General features: G+C 46.1%; 1 protein-coding gene across 3 annotated transcripts in view; it reads left to right on the top strand.

Annotated features, from left to right (window-relative positions):
* Positions 1-21,639, top strand: part of KATNIP (katanin interacting protein) — a 195,069-nt gene that overhangs the window by 138,620 nt on the left and 34,810 nt on the right. For all 3 annotated transcript variants that reach the window (XM_081256320.1, XM_081256319.1, XM_081256321.1), the window contains one exon: positions 12,673-13,540. In XM_081256320.1, the coding sequence (XP_081112446.1) occupies positions 12,673-13,540 (868 nt within the window). The remainder of the gene's footprint in view (positions 1-12,672; positions 13,541-21,639) is intronic.

Genomic DNA, 21,639 nt, shown 5'->3' with positions numbered 1-21,639 from the left:
CTTCCCCTAACATTTAAAAATAAATTGTAGCTATCCTATCATTTCACTCATAAATTTTTTGTATGCATCTCTAACAGATAAGGAGTTTGTTTTTATATAATCCCAATGCCACTATCATACCTGACAATAATTAATTATTATGCTGTAATACCCAGTCCATATTCAGATATCCTTGATTGCCCCCCAATTATTATTATTATTTTTTTTATTTTATTTATGTATTTTTTTTGCGGTACGCGGGCCTCTCACTGTTGTGGCCTCTCCCGTTGCGGAGCACAGGCTCCGGACGCACAGGCTCAGCGGCCATGGCTCACGGGCCCAGCCGCTCCGCGGCATGTGGGACCTTCCCGGACCGGGGCACGAACCCCGGTCCCCTGCATCGGCAGGCGGACTCTCAACCACTGCGCCACCAGGGAAGCCCTATTTTTTTAATAGTTGATTTGTTTGGATCAGGATACAAACTGAGGCCAAACATGGCAATGGCTTTGAAGTCAAAGATGTGACCTTCATTTGGGCAGCTGAGTCAGTGTAGCCTGATGGCTCTGCCGTATGGTGGGGTCTGTGCACCCTTGGGCCTGGAGATCATGATGGCATCTTAACAGGGCAGCTGGTGGGAAAGGCACTAACCCAGGCGCACAAGAGCCTTCCTTAGGTGTTGACCTCCGGCTTGGTCTAGGCCATTGCCTGTCACCAGAGGGTGCTCTCTTGTAGGTGGGCTGCAGGATCTGAAATCTATGTGCAGAGTCCACGCTGGGGAAGATACAGGTGTGATCATCTTGAGAGTCCCAGGAGACTCAGGTTTGAAGCAGACCCCCAGCCAGCAGGGGAAGGAGAGGTGAGGAGAGAATTCTGCCTTGAGAGAGGGGACTCAACGAGGTATTCAGGCTCCAACCAGAAGGTTGGAATTCAGATCCATACTGTACCCCCACCAGGGATGAGAACACAGATGCAAAACCAGGGTAGAAGCTGAGGCCGATATCCTGTTCTGTACAGACCAGGGGACAGGCTGCATCTGGGACCAGACAGATGTCTAAGTAGGGAGAACTGCTCACCCATGTGCAGGGGCCAGCCTAGGACAGCAAGATAAATCCCAGACCCCCTAGGCGGTAGGGCTCCCCATCTCCTGCCTGCCTTGGCCAGGACTGATTTAGTAGCTGAATCTTTTGATTAAATTTCCCAGCGCTAATGTATCAGCCAGGATTCTCTTGGTAACAAAGGACAAGAAAACCCAATTAAATCCGGCTTAAGGACAAAAAAGTGTTCTTTGGCCCATGTTACAGGAGAGTAAGAGTTTGCTGGCTTCAGGCATGGCAGGATCCAGGAGTTCACAGGATGCCATCAGGAAGCTGCCTCCCTCCATCACATATCTCTGCTTTCCTCTGTGTTGGCGTCATCCTCAGGTTCCAAGTGGTGGTCCCTGATGACATCGCTCTTGATTTCAGCACTCCTTGCAGAAAGAGACTCTCCTCAAGAAAGTCCCCGACTGAGGCCCCACTGGCCAGGCCTGGGTTGCAACCTGGGGTGAGGCCCACATTATCCACATGAAGTCAGGTCGAGGGAAGGGTGGATTCCTGATGAAAAATTGAGGTGCTGTCTCCAAAAGAAGGGAACATCACCAGGAAAAGTAGAAAACGATAGCCAAACTAGGTCCTTTTTCTTTTCCTCTAAGAATGCAGAAATCACATGCTGTTGAATTTATTCACTAAACCTTCCCCAAGGCTTAATTTCTGAACCAAGCTTCGCTCCTAGCCATGAGATACTTTTCTTCGGCATATCCGCCCGGCCTTGCACCGACACCCCAACTTGGTATCCCCACCCCCAGGCCCCTCGGCCCCAGTCCCGGCTCCGCTTCCTCTTACTGTCTGCAGCAGCGCCCGACTCCCACCTATGAATCCTCCGCTCCCCGCTTTGCCCCTCACTGCCAGTCATCCCTAAGTCCTACCGTTTCCACTGCCCAAACCTGTCTCCTTCCAAGTCCAGCTCCCCCTTCCCCTGCTGCCCGCTGCCCCCACCACCTCCCCGCTCCGCTCACTCATCTGCTCGGTCCCTGCGTCTCATCAGCAGAGCCGTTATCGATCGCCCCACACTCAGGCGTTTTGCTGGGGCCAGGAATCAGACACGCTGTCTGCCTCTGCGAGCTCTCACCCAGGCAGGAGGGCCCAGGGGGATAATGGCAAACCACAGTTCAGTGGGGCTGGGACAGTGGCGGGAGATGAGCCAAGGGCCTCGCCACTGCAGAATGCCTCAGGGGAGAGGCCACAGTCCCCGGCCAGCTCGTGCTGCCGGGGCATCCTGGGAAGAGGCTATGCCCCAACTGACCAAAGGCAGCTCACAGATTGCAGCTGGCTCACAGCGTGTTTTCAAAGTTCTTTAATTAATTGCCAACATTTAAAAATTGGAAGGGATTCCATGCAAAATAGGGATTTTTGACTTTTATTGAGAAACTAGACGATCTGGTGACACGAGGTCACATCTACTCCTGGAAGCTTTGGCGGAGCTGAGTCATGGCACCACAGTCCCCACCACTCCTACTTGTGTCCCCGACACAGTGGCACAGTTGTCCTGACACCACACCACCTCTCCCATTTGCCATGCTTGCCCAGGCCCTGTGTGCATGTGCACTGGTGACCTTCTCCATTCTCAGACCCCAAAACTGGCTCTCTGGCTCTTCCATCCTTATGCAACTTTCATCCCCTCTGGTCCCTAGGAAATTCCTCTCTTCTGTGCCTTTGCTCCTGCCCTTCCCAGCACCTGGAATACCTAGTCGGTCTCATTACAAACCCTGCCTTTGGAAACATCAAGGTTCTGCTTCACCCACCAGCCTCCTGCACACCCTTAGCCTGCCCCAGGCCCCTTCTGGTGGTCTCAGCCACCCCTTCCAGTCACCAAGTCATGTACTTCCCTAGGGTATCCCTCAGTTTCCTGAGCCTTTGGTATCCCAAACGGGTGCCCCCAGCCAAATCTATCCTGCAGGCGTATTCCGTTTGGCACTCACGATGTTGTACAGCTTGTGAAACATTTGACAGCATTGGGAAGTTGGCTTTTGATGAACTGGCTATATTCCCTCTGTGGCGTCCACCGGCTGGAGCCCAGTGACCCCTGCAGCCTCTGGACTTGCAGGTGTGCGTTCCCCAGCTCACCAGCATCCCCGTGCCGCTCACGTCTGTGGTGCTGCAAGCATTTGAGTCTGTGACACCTAATTATTCATACTTTTGTGAACTCCTTAAGGGGAGGAGACCTGCTGTCATCTTTTGTGTCTCACACAGGCCAGGATCCTGAAAGGCCCCCATGTGGTATGTGTTGGGTTGAATAAAATTGCGAGAATTGCCTGCTGGGGCCTGAGCCCAGATCGAGGGGAATCTTTTTTTTTTTTAATTTATTTTTTATTGAAATATAGTCGATTTACAATATCATGTTAGTTTCCGGTGTACAGCACAGTGATTCAGTTATATATATGTATGCATATATATGTTATGTATATACATATATACACACACATATATATATATATATATATATATATTCCTTTTCAGATTCTTTTCCCTTATAGGTTATTGCAAAATACTGAGTAGAGTTCCCTGTGCTATACAGAAGGTCCTTGCTGGTTATCTGTTTTGTATATAGTCGTGTGTATATGTCAATCCCATCTTGAGGGGAATCTTGACCTAAGTCAGCAAGAGTAATGCTAGGCTCCACTCTGGAGTGGATGGGGTTCTCCTGTGCCTGCTGCCAGCCTCTTCCAGGAACAGGGAACTGCTGCACCAGGACTTAGGGGAGCAGGGAGTCTCCAGCCACGCTAGCCCTGAGCAGCCAGCCTCAGCAGGTACTTCCATCCAGGCAGTAGATTGGGTACAAGACAATGATGGCGGCTTGCATTTCTTGAGTATGTATTATGTGCCAGTCAGCATTGAAAGCACTTTACACGTATGAGCTCGTTTATTCCGTACAGCAGTCCTATGAGATTGATACTGTGGTGATCAGCTCCATCCTACAGATGGGGAAGCTGAGGCCCAGAGAAGCAGAAGAACTTGCTGGTAGTCACATGACTACCAGGCAATCTGGTGCCCACCACCTGGTCCCGCCTTTCAATAGAGAGTAACTGTGGTCCCTGGCAAGCCGGGCCCTGCCTAGGGCAGCCATCACTCTGCCCTGGCCCCGTCCTGCCAGATGGCCTAAATCTTCAGGAGAGGCCAAAAAGGCACACTGTGCTGTGAAAGCTCTCAGTTTTAAGATATTATCGGCTGGTTTTGAAATTTTTAACTATGGGCCAAACCAGCCCAGATCCAGCTGTAGGTCCTCCGGTTAGTGGCCCCGTCTGTCAGGTCCCATCCCCGTCCTTTGTCCTCTGAGTCTGTGATACCGGGAGGTCAGAGTCGTTGGCCCCCAGCCTGGCATGTAACAGGTTAAATGTAGCTTGTTAAATGTCACATGTCCCCCCCATCTTCTTCAAGTGGCTATATCACAAAGAAGGGTTTTCATTGCTCTTCCTCCCGAGGGACATATGAAAGGTCATTGAGATCTCCTCTCAATAAAGCATTCAAGTTCAGGTGCAAAGAGCAGGTTTAGTTCCCAGAGCTAGGCCTCAAGATGGATGGGGATAGGCCTGTCCCCCATCCTTGAAGGTCTCCATCCGCTGAAGACCGGTGAGCACATGGGGCCACGAGGTAGTAGGCGCAAGGGTCCAGTCGCAAGCCCAGCTGTGAGAGCCTAGAGGAGGACCCTCGACTCAACCCGAGGAGGCGGGGAGGGGCAGGTCGGGAGGGGCAGATCGGGAGAGCCAGGGGCTTCCCGGAGGGGTCTTCAGCTCCTGAGCCAGGTCCCGAAGCCTACATGGCAGCTCTCTGGGCAGCCACAGCTCACTCCCCGAAGTCGCCCGTGCTTGATAAGCCTCCCAATCACCCACAGCCCCTCGGCCCCTCCTGTTGTGGACCCAGCACTTCCCGGCAAAGAGAGCAGTAAGGGACGGCAGCCCATGTTCTCCAGGTGCAGTGGAGCCAGCGTGGGTGCCCAGCTGGTGACAGAACCCCTAGAGTGTGGGCCCCCTCAGGCTGTGCATGAATGAGGTCCAGCGACACACAGCTGGTTCGACTCCAATTGTCACCCACGCCGAGGAAGGGTTTGCTTTAATGGACGCTCCCTGGCATCCGGCACGTAGGCTTGGCCAATGCTTTGCTCCAGATGATTTCCTTCAGGCTTTTTCGCCTGTGCTGAGGGCAGTTGTTGGTCTCTAGGGAAAGTGTTTTGTGAGCACAGGAGCCCCCCGCTCTGCTTGGGTTGTTGTCGTGATGGACCCGGGCCGCCATCAATCTTTGCTGAGCAATTCATGTGCTCATTGGAAGAGACATGTCATTTGACCCCAGGACCAGGGAGGAAGGTGGCCTTATCGAGTCACTTCAATTACTTAGATCAAAATAATATTAATGTTGTTGTGTTTAAAATGCATTACAGTCTCAACGTGACTGGTCCTCGTCAACTGGAAAAAAGGATAAAGTCCTTCTTTGGACTAGAGAAGGTGCTCGCATTGACCACATGGCAGCCACAGAATTTCAAAGTGTCCTTTTGAAAATCCACTGCAAAAGGGGTTTGAGACGGCATCAACAAAAGGCATAGCAATAACTCCAGTTAAACGAGGAAGAAAATAGGAGCACCGAGGAAGCAAGTACCCCCCCCCCCACACACACACACACATGGTTCTCAGGGTACGGTCGTCAGCAGCATGGAGTTTCACCTCGATTTCCTGGAAGCTGAGGCAAAGGAGGAAACAGCCAGGACTAGAGCCCTCTTGCTGGAAGGAGGAAGCAGGTTGGTTGTTTAGGAGTGAAAGGATTTTCCCTTGGATCTATTCCCAAAGGCACCCCTCATGCAGAGCTTTACAGAGGGATACCAAGTAGTACAGACCTGCAAAATCTCGACCCCGTCTTCTCCACGGAGCAGACATGTGTCTCACATAGCTTTGGACCACACTCTTGAGGTGTGATGGCAGTTGCATCAATATGTACGTAAATACGTAGGAAAAGTCTGGAAGGACACAAGCATACGTACATATGCTCCCCACCGGTGCCCACAATGACTGCCTCTAGGGAGTGAGGAGAGAGCTAGGATGGGAGTACGAGATAGTTGGTCCATGGGGACTAATTAAGAAATAGAAGTGGGGACTCAGGATTCCACCCAGAGCAGGTGGCCAGGCTAGCACGGCCAAGACGGAGGCCCTCTCCAGGTCTGGCTTGACCCAAAGGGAGGTGGCAATAGGACTTCAGGGTGTCAGCCAGAGTGGCTCCCTGTGCACCAGCTGTGTGACCTCAGAGAATGCTGAGGCTCAGTTTCTTCATCTGTCAGATGGGCCCTAATGCCCAAGACCTTGGGGAGTTGTTCCAAAGACAGCATGGGCCAATGCATGCAGCTTTTTTTTTTTCTTTTTTTAGCACATAGAATCCCCAGAGAAGTGACTCCCTACCGTTTCCCACCGGGGATCCCACTCTGATGATGCTTGGACCAAATCCACCCACAGATACGGCTTGTTTGGTCTGCAGGGTGTTGGAAACTTGGCAGGTTTAAACACCATCAGGTAGGGGGCATGAACCTCTCAGCTCCCCATGACCCCCACCACTCCCTGTGGTTTCCACCCTAACCCTCTTCTCTCTCCTACCTGCCTGATCCTAGGGGCATGAGAGGTCACACCCCTGCCCCAGCCTGCTCCCCTCTCTGTCCCCACTCAGCCAGGCTTCTTGGAGAGAGCTGAGGTCAGTCGGGGCTCTAGACCGTTCACGGACGGTCAAGGAGCCCATTGTGGAAACCAGGCATCTCCTTACGGAAGCCAGGATGCCCATGTGATGACTATGCGGACTGAAAGGTCTCCTCCCCACCCCACCGCCTCTTTCAGTGAGAGCGTGTCTGTCTCACCAGATGTTTCCATGGCGGAAATTTTGCAGGACTAGTCATTGAAAGCTGCCCAGGCTGTCCTTCTCAAACAGCTATTTCCTGATTAATTCACAGCACACACTTGCGCTGCGCTTCCGCTAAACAGAGAACACATCCGTATAAACATGTAAAAGAGGGCTTTGAGAACTGACAGGCGGCAAATAGTAGCCTGCCATCCTGCAATTGGACGATTGAAGCTGGGTTCCTGTGGTGTAACACGGGCTTGACGTTTCTCATCCTAAATTGCTACGGAAACCTTCGTAGCAATAACTTAGTGAACTAGGAAGTTAGTTGGAGCGTCATTGCCTGGCTTTCAGGAGGGCTAAGGCAGGGGGAAATAAGTATAGATGGACACCTCTGGGATCTCAGATCTTGTATCCCAAGAGCAGATCAGAAGCCAAAGCAAGATGGAAAATGGTCTGGGGTTGAAACCAACAGGCTACCATTTTTCTGATCAGGTTTCTTCTCTGAAGATTGTTAGAGAACAGTGTTCCCCGGGGAGAAAAATACCTGTGTTTATTCACTTATAATTCCAAAGGGATTACTGAGCAGCAGCTATGTGCCAGGCACTTGTGGCGCCCTTGGACGAGATTAGTAGGGTCTCTGCTGTCTTGGAGCTTAACTTTGAGTGGGGGAGACAATAAATAAGTTAGAAAGCTGATAAATAAGACCATTTCAGAGACCAGAAGGAAAGAAAACAGGGCCATGGGCTAGAGAGGTGACTGGATGGGGTGGGGGCTGCTCTAGGGAGAGCAGCCACATCTCTCTGAAGACAAGGAGGTGCCAGCCTTGCAGGTTTCTGGAGCAGAACATTCCAGGCAGGTGCCCAGGTCCCAAGGTGGGCAGGAGCTCCCTGGGGTCACAGAGCAGCAAGCAGAGCGGTGTGTTGGAAGCAGAAGGAGAGGGGAGAGAGAGGTCGTCACAGGACCAGATCACGCAGGCCACATTGACCACTGAAGGGAGCTGGAATTTATTCTCCGCGTAGTAGGAAACCATTGGGTGTTTTTTGTTTTTTTGTTTTTTTGGTTTTTTTTTTTTGTGGTACGCGGACCTTTCACTGTTGTGGCCTCTCCTGCTGCGTTCAGGCTCAGTGGCCATGGCTCACGGGCCCAGCCGCTCTGCAGTACGTGGGATCTTCCCGGACAGGGGCACGAACCCGTGTCCCCTGCATCGGCAGGCGGACTCTCAACCACTGCGCCACCAGGGAAGCCCCACTGGGTGGTTTTAAGCAGGGGCCTGCCGTGATCTGATTTAAGTTGTTTTGGTTTGGTTTGGTTTTTTCTGGCAGCACCGTGCGGCTTGTGGGATCCCAGTTCCCTGAGCAGGGATTGAACCCGGGTCCCCTGCTGTGGAAGCGCAGAGTCCTAACCACTGGATCGCCACAGAATTCCCTGATTTAAGTTGTTTTTTAAGAAAGACTGGCTGCTGGAAACGAAGTGTGTGTGCCGGGGTGGGGTGGGGGTGGGTGGGTGACGGTGCAGAGTGGAAACGCAGAGAGCACTTAGGAGGATACGGTTGTTGTCTCCAGGAGAGATGACTGTGGCCCGGGCTAGGAGGCGGCCGCCATTCAGGGAGAAGAGGTCAGATTCCAGAGGGGTTTTGGAGGTAGAGCTGCAGGGCTTCTGATGGATTGGATGTGTGAGTGAGACAGAAAGAAGACTCAAGGACTCCTAGGTTTGGGGCAGCTGGCTGAACGGCGGAACCACTTTTGAGATGAAAGAAGACAAGGTTTGGGAAGAGTGGGTTGATCATTCTGTTTGGGGCCTGTTAAGGTTGAGACGCCTGTTAGATATCCAAGAAGAGAGGTCACGTGGTCACTGTGGGCTGGATGGAGAGGTCAGGACTGGAGATTAAAATAGTCAGGAATCCGGTGTTCATTGGCATTATTCACAATAGCCAAGACATGGAAGCAACCTAAATGTCCACTGACAAACGAATGGATAAAGAAGATGTGGTACATATACACAATGGAATACTACTCAGCCATAAAAAAGGACAAAAATAATTCCATTTGCAGCAGCATGGATGGACCTAGAGATTATCATACTAAGTGAAGTAAATCACACAAAGACAAATATCATATATCACTTATATGTGGAATCTAAAAACTGATACAAATGAACTTATTCACAAAATAGAAACAGACTCACAGACATAGAAAACAAACTTATGGTTACCGAAGGGGAAAGGGGGTGGGGAAGGATAAATTAGGAGTTGGGAATTAGCAGATACAAACTACTATATATAAAATAGATGAACAACAAAGACCTACTATATAGCACAAAGAACTATATTCAATATCTTGCAGTAAAACATAATGGAAGGGACTTCCCTGGTGACACAGGGGTTAAGAATCCACCTGCCAATGCAGGGGACACGGGTTCGATCCCTGGTCCAGGAAGATCCCACATGCCACGGAGCAGCTAAGCCCGTGCGCCACAACTACTGAGCCTGCGCTCTAGAGACCGTGAGCCACAACTACTCAACCCACGTGCCACAACTACTGAAGCCTGCGCGCCTAGAGCCCGTGCTCCGCAACAAAGAGAAGCCACCGCAATGAGAGGCCCGCGCACCACAACGAAGAGTAACCCCCGCTCGCCACAGCTAGAGAAAGCCCACGCACAGCAACAAAGACCCAATGCAGCCAAAAGTATAAATAAATAAATAAAATTTATTTAAAGAAAAAACATAATGGAAAAGAGTATGGAAAAGAATATATATATACACACACATATATAAAACGGAATCACTTTGCTGTACATCTGAAACTGAAACAACATAGTAAATCACCTATACTTCAATAATAAAGTAAAATTAAATAGTCAGGAGTCACCAATGAGAGAATGATAGTTAGGGCCCTGGGCCTGAGTGGGACCCCCTGGTGAGAGGGTGCAGGAAAATCGGGAGGCCGGGGACCAGCCCAACTGGTCAAGGCCCAGCTGAAGAGGAGCAACAGCGGGGAGCCTGGGCTGCGGTGAGAGCAGGGGGCAGGAGGACAGCCTACCTGAGAACGGAGAACTTCCTGGTGGGTCTGATACCCTGCTGGACCCTAAAGCTGATTGTCCAAACCAGGGCACCCTTTGGAGTGAAAAGAAGGCTCTATGAGTGATAGACCAGGGCAACGGGAATAAGTCAGAATCGTCCAGGCAAACAGGGAAGTTCTGTGACCCAGTTTCTGGCACCCTTGGCAGGGTGGGTTCGTGTAGAGGAGGAGGCAAAGGCCAGTGGGCAGGAGGTGCAGCTATGACTGTGACTCTTAGAGTTTGCTGTAAAGGTGGACAAACAGATTGTGGGGCACCCCAGCAATAAGAAGGAATAAAACTACTCATTGACACAACATGGATGAATCTCAGAGTTATTATGCCGAGTGAAAGAAGCCAGGCCCCAAAGAGTTCATAGTGTGTGATGCCTTTTATAGAAAAATTCTAGAAAATGCAGAGTAATCTATGGTGACAGAAGGCTGATGGGTGGTTGGCTTGGGGTGGGGGAAGAAGATAGGGTGGCAGGGATTACATAGGGGTATGAGGAAACCTTGTGTGTGATAGGTGTGTTCATTACCTTGATCATGGGTGTATATGTGTTAAAACTTATGAAGCAGTATGTTTTTTTTTTATTGAAGTATAGTTGATTTACAATGTTGTGTTAGTTTCAGGTGTATAGCACAGTGATTCAGTTATATATAGTTATATATATATGTGTGTGTGTGTGTGTGTGTGTATATATATATCCTTTGCAGACTCTTTTCACTGAGAAGGTTATCACAAAATATTGAATATAGTTCCCTGTGCTATAAGTAGATCCTTGTTGGTTATCTATTTTATACTTAGGAGTGTGTATCTGCTAATCCCAAACTCCTAATTTATCCCTTCCTTTCCCCTTTGGTAACCATAAATTTATTTTCTATGAATGTGGGTCTATTTCTGTTTTGTAAATAAGTTCATTTGTATCTTTTTTTTAGATTCCACATATAAGCAATGTCACATGATATTTGTCTTTCTCTGTCTTACTTGACTTAGTATGATCATCTCTAGGTCCATGCATGTTGCTGCAAATGGCATTATTTCATGCTTTTTTTATGGCTGAGTAATATCCATTGTGTGTGTATATATATATATATATATATATATATATATATATATATATATATATACACACACACCACATCTTCTTTATCCATTAAGTTGTATGCTTTAAACATGTACAGTTTACTGTATGAGGTATGTATTATATTCCTCGAGAAAGCTGTTTATTAAAAATGTTTTTGTGTAAAGAGGTATGGCCAAATAAGGCAGTAGCAGGAGGAGGTGTTATTTGATTTTTTTTTCTTTTCTTTTTTTTTTTTTTGGCTGCGTTGGGTCTTCTTTGCTGTGCGTGGGCTTTCTCTAGTTGCAGCAAGTGGAGGCTTCTCTTCATTGTGGTGCGAGGGCTTCTCATTGCAGTGGCTTCTCTTGTTGCGGAACATGGGCTCTAGGCGCACAGGCTTCAGCAGTTGTGGCATGAGGGCTCAGTAGTTGTGGTGCACGGGCTTAGTTGCTCCATGGCATGTGGGATCTTCCCAGACCAGGGCTCGAACCCGTGTCCCCTGCATTGGCAGGCGGATTCTTAACCACTGCGCCACCAGGGAAGCCCCCTAATTTTAAGTATGACCCAAGAAGCGTTGAATACCTGCCTGATACGGGGCACATGTGCTGGGAAAGGAGGAGACAGAAGGCTAGCAGGGACCCTTTTGTGAAGGTTACCGTATGTCATGCTGAGGGGTTCGGAATTCATCTCATGGGTCTGGTGTTCTCCACACAAGTGCAGCGCTCACACCGCATCCTCTGGGCTCCCCTCCACTTGTGGCCACAGCTGTGCTGGGACAGTCCCAGGCGTGCTGACTGGGCACCACTTCCAGTGCTTCCAGGCTCTAAGCCTTTCTGCTTGGGTCCTTTTGCCAAAGCCTCTAGAGGGCTTAGCCTGTGGTCATGGCGGGGAGTCAGTGTCCCCAGGGGCATCCATCAACAGCAGGGAAGGGAGTCAGTGGATAAACACCCAGCCTCCCGCCTTTGTAGGGACACTTCTGAGATGCATTCTGCCGGTCCCTCACAGTGTCCCAGCTGGATGGAGCCCCGGTTCCCCACAGCAGTGACTAGCCCCAAAACCTTTTTGGGTTTTCACCTGCCCTACCTGACTCTCCCTCTTAGGAGCACCTGCTGATAAGCTACCTGCACTCAAATCCTTGTCTCAGGCTCTGCTCTCAGGGCCCCCAAAATATGGCACCCATGGAACCTAGGGCATCTGCATTTTATGTGCCTGCCAAGCTTTTCTGACACAGGAGGCCCAGGAACCATACTTTAAAGAACCCTGCTATAGGCAGTGAAAAAAACATGAAGAATTTCACAAAGGGATGTGACTGGGCCAGATCTGCTTTTGTAGAAAACTAACACAGGTGACAATGTGAAGCTGAGGTCGGAGGAGCAAGAGACAGGAAGCAGGGAGACCAATTAGCACGCTATTACATGTGTCCCAGCAGGAGGTAATGATGATGAAGATGGCCATGGAGGCCGCCTCTTTGTGAAAATCCTTTGGTTTATAACATATGTAACCCTTTGTGCCAAAATGAAAAGGAGTCTGATTTAACAGCCCCAGTGCTGTAGTCTCAGGAAGCTCACGTTTCCAGCGTCCCACATTTGTCTTTTTCATCTGCTCCCTTCAAATTCTGATACATCAGTCCTATGCCACGCATCTTCATTTCGTGAAATTTTGTGTTTTCAGGATCTTGACATTGGGGCCAAAAACGTGAAGCTTTATGTCAACAAAAAACTCATCTTTGATGGCAACTTAGACAAAGGAGGTGACGAGGCCCCACAGAGCATCCTGGTGGGCCTGCAAAATGAGAGAATGGAAAACAGCGTTGCTGCCCACTCAGAAGAAAGCAAAGGTGCCCGCAAGAGGAACAGCACCGATGGGGACGAGGAGCTCGGTGCCAGTGACTCGCAGCCAGCTGGAGCAGCAGAGGATGTGAAGGTTTCTTCACAAGGAAATTTATTTGGTGGAAGGATGAATCCTCCTGACTGCATGGAAGACAATTTGTCCAAGTTAGAGGAAGAGTGCAGCTTTTTAGCCGCACCATCCTCGCCAGGTGGCATGCCCAGTGTCCCTCCCCACTCCTCCCCTGAGGAATGCCCTCCTCCTCTTGACCAGGAGCTCTCGCTGATCCAACAGCTGGAAAACCTTATGGGCAGAAAAGTCTCTGAGCCTCCAGGGAAAACCCCATCCTGGTTACAACCTTCTCCCACAGGGAAAGGCAGGAAGCAGGGAGGCCCGAAGTCAAAACCCCTCTGGCTGAGTCCGGAGAAGCCGCTGGACTGGAGAGGCAGGCTTCCATCAGCAGATATCATCCGTGAGGGGCCTGGAGAGACCGAGGCTGGAGATAAAGGCCCCAGGCGTGAGCAAGGGCGGGCAAGCAGCTGGAATGTCACTGCCAGCGAGAGAGCTCAGAGAGCGACCCCCAGAGTCTGCGGTGATGACTTCGACATCTTTAACCAACCCTCCCACAGGGAGCACCCTGCTAGTGGGAGGAGGGGCCTGAGGAAGGATGCCCTCAACAACAGTCATGGTGATGGCCAGCCAGACAGCAGAGGTAAGCTTGGGAAACAGTCTGACTCGGGGCCATCTTACCTGAGCCCAGGGCCACTGATTGGCATGAAGCCATTTTGCTCCCTGGACCTGTTTCCTCATCTGCAAAGCAAGTGGGTTCTTCTCAACTAAGGGTCACAAATTCCCTGTCTCAGGGGCCACAGGGGTGGCAGCAATGAGTGAAAAGGGCAAGGCACACTTTGCATGTTAAACTCATAGGTATATTTGTCATTACCTCCAAGATATGTTCCTTTGTCCATTTTTCTTGCAAAACATGGCTTTTCCAATCTAGACTGTTATCCCACCTCCGATAGAGACGTTGGTCTCTAAGAACTTCACTTCTTCTTAACCATACCATTAGAAAAAATAATACAAGTGTGATGAAAAATAGCAATCAATTCTTGCCTGGGGGTTGGAAGGACTATAGGGAATGGTGAGGACTATGGTATTCGGGAATACAAGACCAGTATGCCAGATCTCCCTTTTCCTTTTATCAAGAGAAATCAAAATTGTAGAATATTCTTGTTTTTTAACATTGGCAACTGATGGAGATTATTTTTAAACCACTGTGTGGGTCAAAAATATATATATATACATCTGCTAGCAGGATTCACCTGCTTTGTGAACTTCGCAGTAGATTATCTCTAAGAGATCTGAAAGGAGGTGCCAACGGCTGGGTTTCTGAGTATTTGCCCTCAGATTTGGTTACTGGGATGGAGTGTAGCATAGCAACAAGGAGCCAAACCATTTGAATTCAAGCTCTGCTACTTATAGGTCTGGGACCTCTAGACTGGGTCCTACAGAGCTGGGCATTTCCACTTTCTGAGCCTCAGCATCTTCATCTGTGAAATGGGAATGAACCCCCATGCCCCACAGTGTTGTGCAAAATGAATGAGTTGATAGCTTCAAATGAGTTGATAGCCAGAGCCTGGCACGTGGAAGGTGCTCCAGAAGTGGTGGCCATGATTTCAACACTAGCTTCTACATCCTTTCTTGCCCACAGAGCTCCTGGACCTACCAAGGCAAGGCTCACCTCTAGATCCTCTGAGTTTATCCCCACCCCCTACCACACAGGAGCAGAAGCCCTGGAGTCAAACTGACTGGGCATGTATCCTGGTTCCCCACTGCCAACCCACACCGTGGGCAAGTTCTGAAATCCCCCTGAGCCTCAATTTCCTCGTTTATAAGGACACCAGTAATATCCAACTCACGAGGGGCTGGGAGGATCAAATGAGATCCTACATGTGCAGTATTTGGCACTGTGCCTGGGACATAGAGCACCCAACAGATGTTAGCTGCTGCTATTTATTATTATTATTATTGTTATCATCATCATTGTCATCGTCACTCCCATTCGGTGACTCTGCCTCTTGGTGTATCTGTATGTGAAGCCAATGTATATATTTTTAGTGAATTACATTAGTATCTGCACTATTACTGTCTACTGGACAGACCCCAAAGGCCTGCATTTAGCCAGAGTTTACACATAGAAATGTGAAGAGTTTGTGGCTTCTCTCAGACCCTTAATGTTACTTAGGGCAGAGCAAGTCCCTCAGACTCTTGAGTGCCTTTCCATGGTGAGCAGCTGGCTCCCTTCTCCCAGGCAGAGCTTCCCCTCTGGCTCCCCAGCCTTACAGATTCTGCTGCCCACCCCCACCAAGACTTAACCCTGAGACTGGGTATCAGGGAGAAGAGAAGAGTAGGAGAACAGAACCGAGAAGCTCTTTGGGGGCAGGGACTGCATCTTATTTGTGTTGGGGTCCCCAGGACCCAGGTGCCTGACTCATGGTGGGTCTTCTGCAGTGTGGGAGAAATGATGGAAAGAAGGAACCGCAATGGCTAGATGCATGGCATGTTTGCAGTAAGCCAGGCTATCATTTGGGCACGTTACTCAAACGGGTTCATTTAATCCTCATACCAGTCCCATTTTACAGATAAAGAAAATGTGAGGTAAGAAAGCAGGGTGAGATGGGAGGTTCAAGATGGTGGCATAGGAAGATCCTGAACTCAGCTCCTCACATGGACACAACAAAAGTACAGCTACATGTAGACTAATTCCCTCTGAAAAGGACCTGAAAACTGGATGAACAGAGTCTCCACAAGAAAGGGTAAAAGGGCAGCATCAAGGCAGATAAGAGAGGCAGAGAGATGATCTCATCAAGGAAAAAAACCACACCCCAGGTGTGACAGTCCACAGATGGGAGGGATTACCCAGGTACAGTTACTTTCCCTGGGGATTGAGGGATTTGAGCTTCACGTCAGGCACCCCAGTCCTTAGATCCTGCACAAGAGAGATGAGGCCCCAAAACATCTGGCTTTGCAAACCAATGGGGAATACACTCAAAACTATAGAACTGCAGAGAATGGAAAGCTAGCTTTTAAAGGGCACACTCACACTCACTCCACCTGAAAACCAGCAAAAAAACACCAGACTGAAAAGTGCATGGACCGTAGGTGAATGGGATCCACATACTAATCTTGAAGCATCTGCTGAAGAGGCAGGAATGAGTTGGGATGCTCCCTGGGGACTGAGAAACTGGAGGGAGCCGTTTTTCCAGTCTCAGGCTACCTTGCTGATTCCAATGCTGGTGGGTGCCATTTTGAAATTCTCCCTCTAGTCTGTTAGCACCAGTTGACACACCCCATTTAGAGCCCCACCCACCCCTGCACCTCAGCCAGGCCTCACAGCTGACTATGTGATAACCCTGTCCACTAGAACCCATCAGCCATTGTGGCCAGCACTGCAATCTTTCCAGGGGCCAGCCCTGCCCACCAATGCATGGCAGCAGCATCCACGACCCTGCTACAGTAAGAGGGTGCACGCAACCCATAAGGGGACACTGCTTGAGGACCTGGCTCTGGTGGCCAGGCATGATTGCATTTCTGAGCCCCATAGGACATCTCCTACATAAGGCCACTCCTTCAAGACCAAGAGAGGTAGCTGATTTACTTAATATATAGAAACAAACACAGAAAATTAGGCAAAATGAGGAAACAGAGGAATATATTCCTATCAAAAGAACAAGACAGAACCACAGAAAAAGAACTAAACAAAACAGAGATAATCAATCTACCTGATAAAAAGCTCAAAATAATGGTCAAATTATGCTCATAGAACTTGGGAGAAGAATGGACAAACATGGCGAGAACAACAAAGAAATAGAAAGTATCACACAAATTATAACTGAACTGAGAAATACACTAGAGGGGTTCAACAGCAGATTGGATGAGGTAGAAAAACAAATCAGCAAGCTGGAAGACAAAGCAATGGAACTCACCCAGACAGAACAGCATAATGAAAAAAGAATTTTAAAAAAATAAAGATATTTTAAGGGATCTTTGGGACATCAAGCAGAATAACATTCATATTATAGGCTCCCAGAAGGAGAAGAGAGAAAGGGCAAGAAAAATTATTTGAAGAAATAGTGGCTGAAAATTTCCCTGGGGAAGGAAACAGACATCCAGGAAGCCCAGAGAGTTCTGAATAAGATGAACCCAAAGAGACACCCACCAAGACACATTATAATTAAAATGGTAAAAGTTAAGGATAAAAAGAGAATCCTAAAAGCAGCAAGAGAAAAGCAACTTGTGACATGCAAGGAAATCCCTTTAAGGCTGTCAGCAGATTTTTTTTCAGCATAAACTTTACAGGCCAGAAGGGAATGGCATGACATATTCCAAATGCTGAAAGAAAAAAACTTCCAGTGAGAATTCTCTGCCCAGCGAGTTTATCATTCAGAATTGAAGGAGAGATTAAGAGTTTCCCAGGTAAGCAAAAGCTGAAGGAGTTTATCACCACTAAACTGGCTGTACAAGAAACGTTAAAGTGACTCCTTTAAACTAAATGACACTAATTAATAATATGAAAACATACAAATGTAAAAATCTTAGTGGCAAAGGTAAATATATAATAAAAGTAGTGGATCAATCAGTCATAAAGCACAACTTCCCTGGTGGTGCAGTGGTTAAGAATCTGCCTGCCAATGCAGGGGACACGGGTTCAAGCCCTGATCTGGGAAGATTCCACATGCCGTGGAGCAACTAAGTCTGTGCACCACAAATACTGAGCCTGCGCTCTAGAGCCCGCATGCCACAACTACTGAGCCTGTGCTCTAGAGCCCATGAGCCACAACTGCTGAGCCCACATGCCACAACTACTGAAGCCCACATGCTCTAGGGTCTGTACTCTGCAACAAAGAGAAGCCACCACAATGGGAAGCCCATGCACCGCAACAAAGAGTAGCCCCCGCTTGCCACAACTACAGAAAGCCTGCACGCAGCAACAGAGACCCAACACAGCCAAAAATAAATAAATAGATAGATAGATAGATAGATAAATAGATAGATAAATAAATGTGTTTATTTATCTATTTAAAAAATCAATTATAAAGCAAGCTTGAAGGTTAAAAGGCAAAAATGTTAAAAATTAACTAAAATTACAATAGTTTGTTAAGGGATACATAAAATAAAAAGATGTAGTACTTGTCATCAAAGTATAAAATGTGTGGAGGGGGAGTAGAAAGACAAAGCTTTGGAATGTGTTCAAATTTAAGTTGCTACCAACTTAAAACAGACTGCAGCTTACCTGGGATGGCATGTGTGATCCTCATGGTAACCACAAGGAAAAAACTCACAGTAAATACACAAAAGAAAATGAGAAAGGAATCTAAATATAGCACTAAAGAAAGTCACCAAAACATAAGGAAAATGAGAAAAGAAAAAGAAAGGAACAGAGAAGAACTACAAAAACAGCCAAAAAACAATTCACAAAATGGCAGTAATTACCTACTTACCAATAATTACTTTAAATGGGCTAAATTCACTAATCAAAAGACAGAAAGTGGCTTAATGGATTAAAAGAAAAAAACACTCATCTATATGCTGCCTACAAGAAGCTCATTTCAGAAGTAAGGACACATGCTGACTGAAAGTGAAGGGATAGAAAAAGATATTCCATGCAAGTGAAATGAAAAGAAAGCTGGAGTAGCTATTCTTATATCAGACAAAATAGACTTGAAAACAAGACTATAATAAAAGACAAAGAAGGACATTACATAATGATAAAGGAGTCAATGCAACAAGAAGTTATAACATTTATAAATGTATATGCACCCAACATAGGAGCACCGAAGTATATAAAGCAAATATTGATGGACTTAGAGAAATTGAAAGCAATACAGTAATAGTAGGGGACTTTAACACCCTGCTTACCTCAATGGATAAATCATCCAGACAGAAAATTGATAAGGAAACATCAGACTTAAGCAACACATTATAGCAGATCGGATGAACAGATATATACCAAATATTCCATCCAAAAGCAGCAGAACATACATTCTTCTCAAGTGCACATGGAACATTCTCCAGGATAAATCACATGTTAGGTCACAAAACAAGTCTCAATAAATTCAAGAAGATTTAAATCATATCAAGAATCTTCTCCAACTACAGTGGTATGAAACTAGAAATCAATCACAAGAAAAAAATGGGGAAAACCACAAAAACAAGAAGATTAAACAACATGCTACAAAACAACTGGGGGTGGGGCAGCATTGAAGAAATCAAGGAGAAACAAAAAATACCTGGAGACAAATGAAAACAGAAATACAACATACCAAAATCTGTGGGATACAGCAAAAGTGGTTCTGGGAGGGAAGTTCATAGCAATACAGACCCTCCTCAAGAAATAAGAAAAATTCCCAATAAACAATCTAACTTAACACCTAAAGGAACTAGAAAAAAAAAGAACAAATAAAGCCCAGAATTAGTAGATGAAGGAAATAATAAAGATCAGAGCAGAAATAAATGAAGTAGAGACTAAAATAAAATAGAAAAAAATCAGTGAAACTAGGAGCTGATTCTTTGAAAAGATAAATGTAGTTGACAAACCTTTAGCTAGACTAACCAAGAGGAAAAGAGAGAGGGCTCAAATAAATAAAATCAGAAATGAAAGAGAAGTTACAACTAATACCACACAAATACAAAGGATCATAAGAGACTACTACGAACAATTATATGCCAGTAAATTGGGCAACCTAGAAGAAATGGATAAATTCCTAGAAACAAACAATCTTCTAAGATTGAATCATGAAGAAATAGAAAATTTAAATAGACCAATTACTAGTAAGGAGATTGAAACAGTAATCAAAAATCTTCCAACAAACAAAAGCCCAGGACCAGACGGCTTCACTGGTGAATTCTACAAAACACTCAAAGAAGATTTAATACCTAGTCTTTTCAAACGCTTCCAGAAAATTGAAGAGGGAAATCTTCCAAACACATTTTATGAAGCCAGCATTACCTTGATACCAAAACTGGACAAGGACATCACCAAAAAAAAAAAAAAAATTACAGACCAGTATCACTGATGAACATACATGCAGAAATTCTCAACAAAATATGAGCGAACGTAATCCAACAATACATTAAAAGTCTCATACACCATGAATAAGTGGGATTTATCCCAGGGATGCAAAGGTGGTTCAATATCCACAAATCAATCAACATGATACAACAAAATGAAGAATACAAATCATATGATTATCTCAATAGATTTAAAAAATGGTTTTGACAAAATTCGACATTTACTTATGATAAAAATTCTCAACATCGTTGGTATAGAGGGAACATACCTCAACATAATAAAGAGCATATGTGACAAACTCACAGCTAACATCATACTCAATGGTGAAAAGCTGAAAGTGTTTCCTTTAAGAGATCAGGAACAAGACAAGGATGCACACTCTCACCACTTTCATTCAACATTGGAAGTCCTAGCCACAGCAATTAGGCAAGAAAAAGAAATAAAAATCGTCCAAATCAGAACGGAAGAAATAAAACTCGCTATTTGCAGATGACATGATACTATATATAGAAAACCGTAAAGACTCCATCAAAAAACTGTTATAACTAATAAATGAATTCAGTAAAACTGCAGCATACAAAATCAATATACAGAAATATGTGGCATTTCTATACACTAATAATGAACTGTCAGAAAGAGAAGTAAAGAAAACAATTCCATTTACAATTGCATCAAAAAGAAACAATACTTAGGAATAAATTTAATCAAGGAGGTTAAAGACTTGTACACTGAAAGCTATAAGATACTGATGAAAGAAATTAAAGAAGACACACACACACAAAATGAAAGATATTCTTTGCTTATGGATTGGAAGAATTAATATTATTAAAATGTCCATGCCATACTACTAAAGCAATCTATAGATATAATGCAATCCTTATCAAAATTCCAGTGGTGTATTTCACAGAACTAGAACAAATAATTCTAAAATGTATATAGAACCACAAAAGATTCCAAATAGCCAAAAGCATCTTGAGAAAGAAGAACAAAGCTGGAGGTATCATGCTCCTTGATTTTAAATTACACTACATAGCTATAGTGATCAAAACAGTATGATACTGGCACAAAAAGAGACACACAGATCAATGGAATAGAATTGAGAGCCCAGAAATAAACCGATGCACATATGGACTATTAATCAGTGACAAAGGAGCAAAGACATAGAATGGAGAAAGGACAATCTCTTCAATAAATTGTGTTGGGAAAACTGGACAGCCAAATGCAAAGGATGGAACTAGACCACTATCTTACACCGTACACAAAAATTAACTCAAAATGGATTAAAGACTGGAATATAAGACCTGAAACCATAAAATTCCTAGAAGAAAACATAGACAGTAACCTTATTGACATCAGCCTTATAAATGTTTTTGTGGATCTGACTCCAAAGGCAAGAGAAACAAAAGCATAAATAAATAAATGGGACTACATCAAACAGAAAAGGTTATGTACAGTAAAGGAAACCATCCTCAAAATGAAAAGGCAACCTACCGAATGGGAGAAGATATTCGCAAATCATATATCTTTTAAGGGGTTAATATCCAAAATATATAAAGAACTCATACAACTCAACAACAGGATACAAACAGATTTAAAAGTGGGAAGAGGGTCTGAATAGACATTTTTCCAAAGAAGACATACAGATGGCCAACAAGCACAAGAAAAGATGTTCAATATCACTAATTATCAGGGAGATGCAAATCAAAACCACAAGGCAATGTCCCATCACACCTGTTAGA

This window comes from Mesoplodon bidens (genome assembly GCF_964165515.1).
Source record: "Mesoplodon bidens genome assembly, chromosome: 15".
In the NCBI taxonomy this organism is placed as follows: domain Eukaryota; kingdom Metazoa; phylum Chordata; class Mammalia; order Artiodactyla; family Ziphiidae; genus Mesoplodon; species Mesoplodon bidens.
This window is presented reverse-complemented; position numbering and strand designations above follow the sequence as displayed.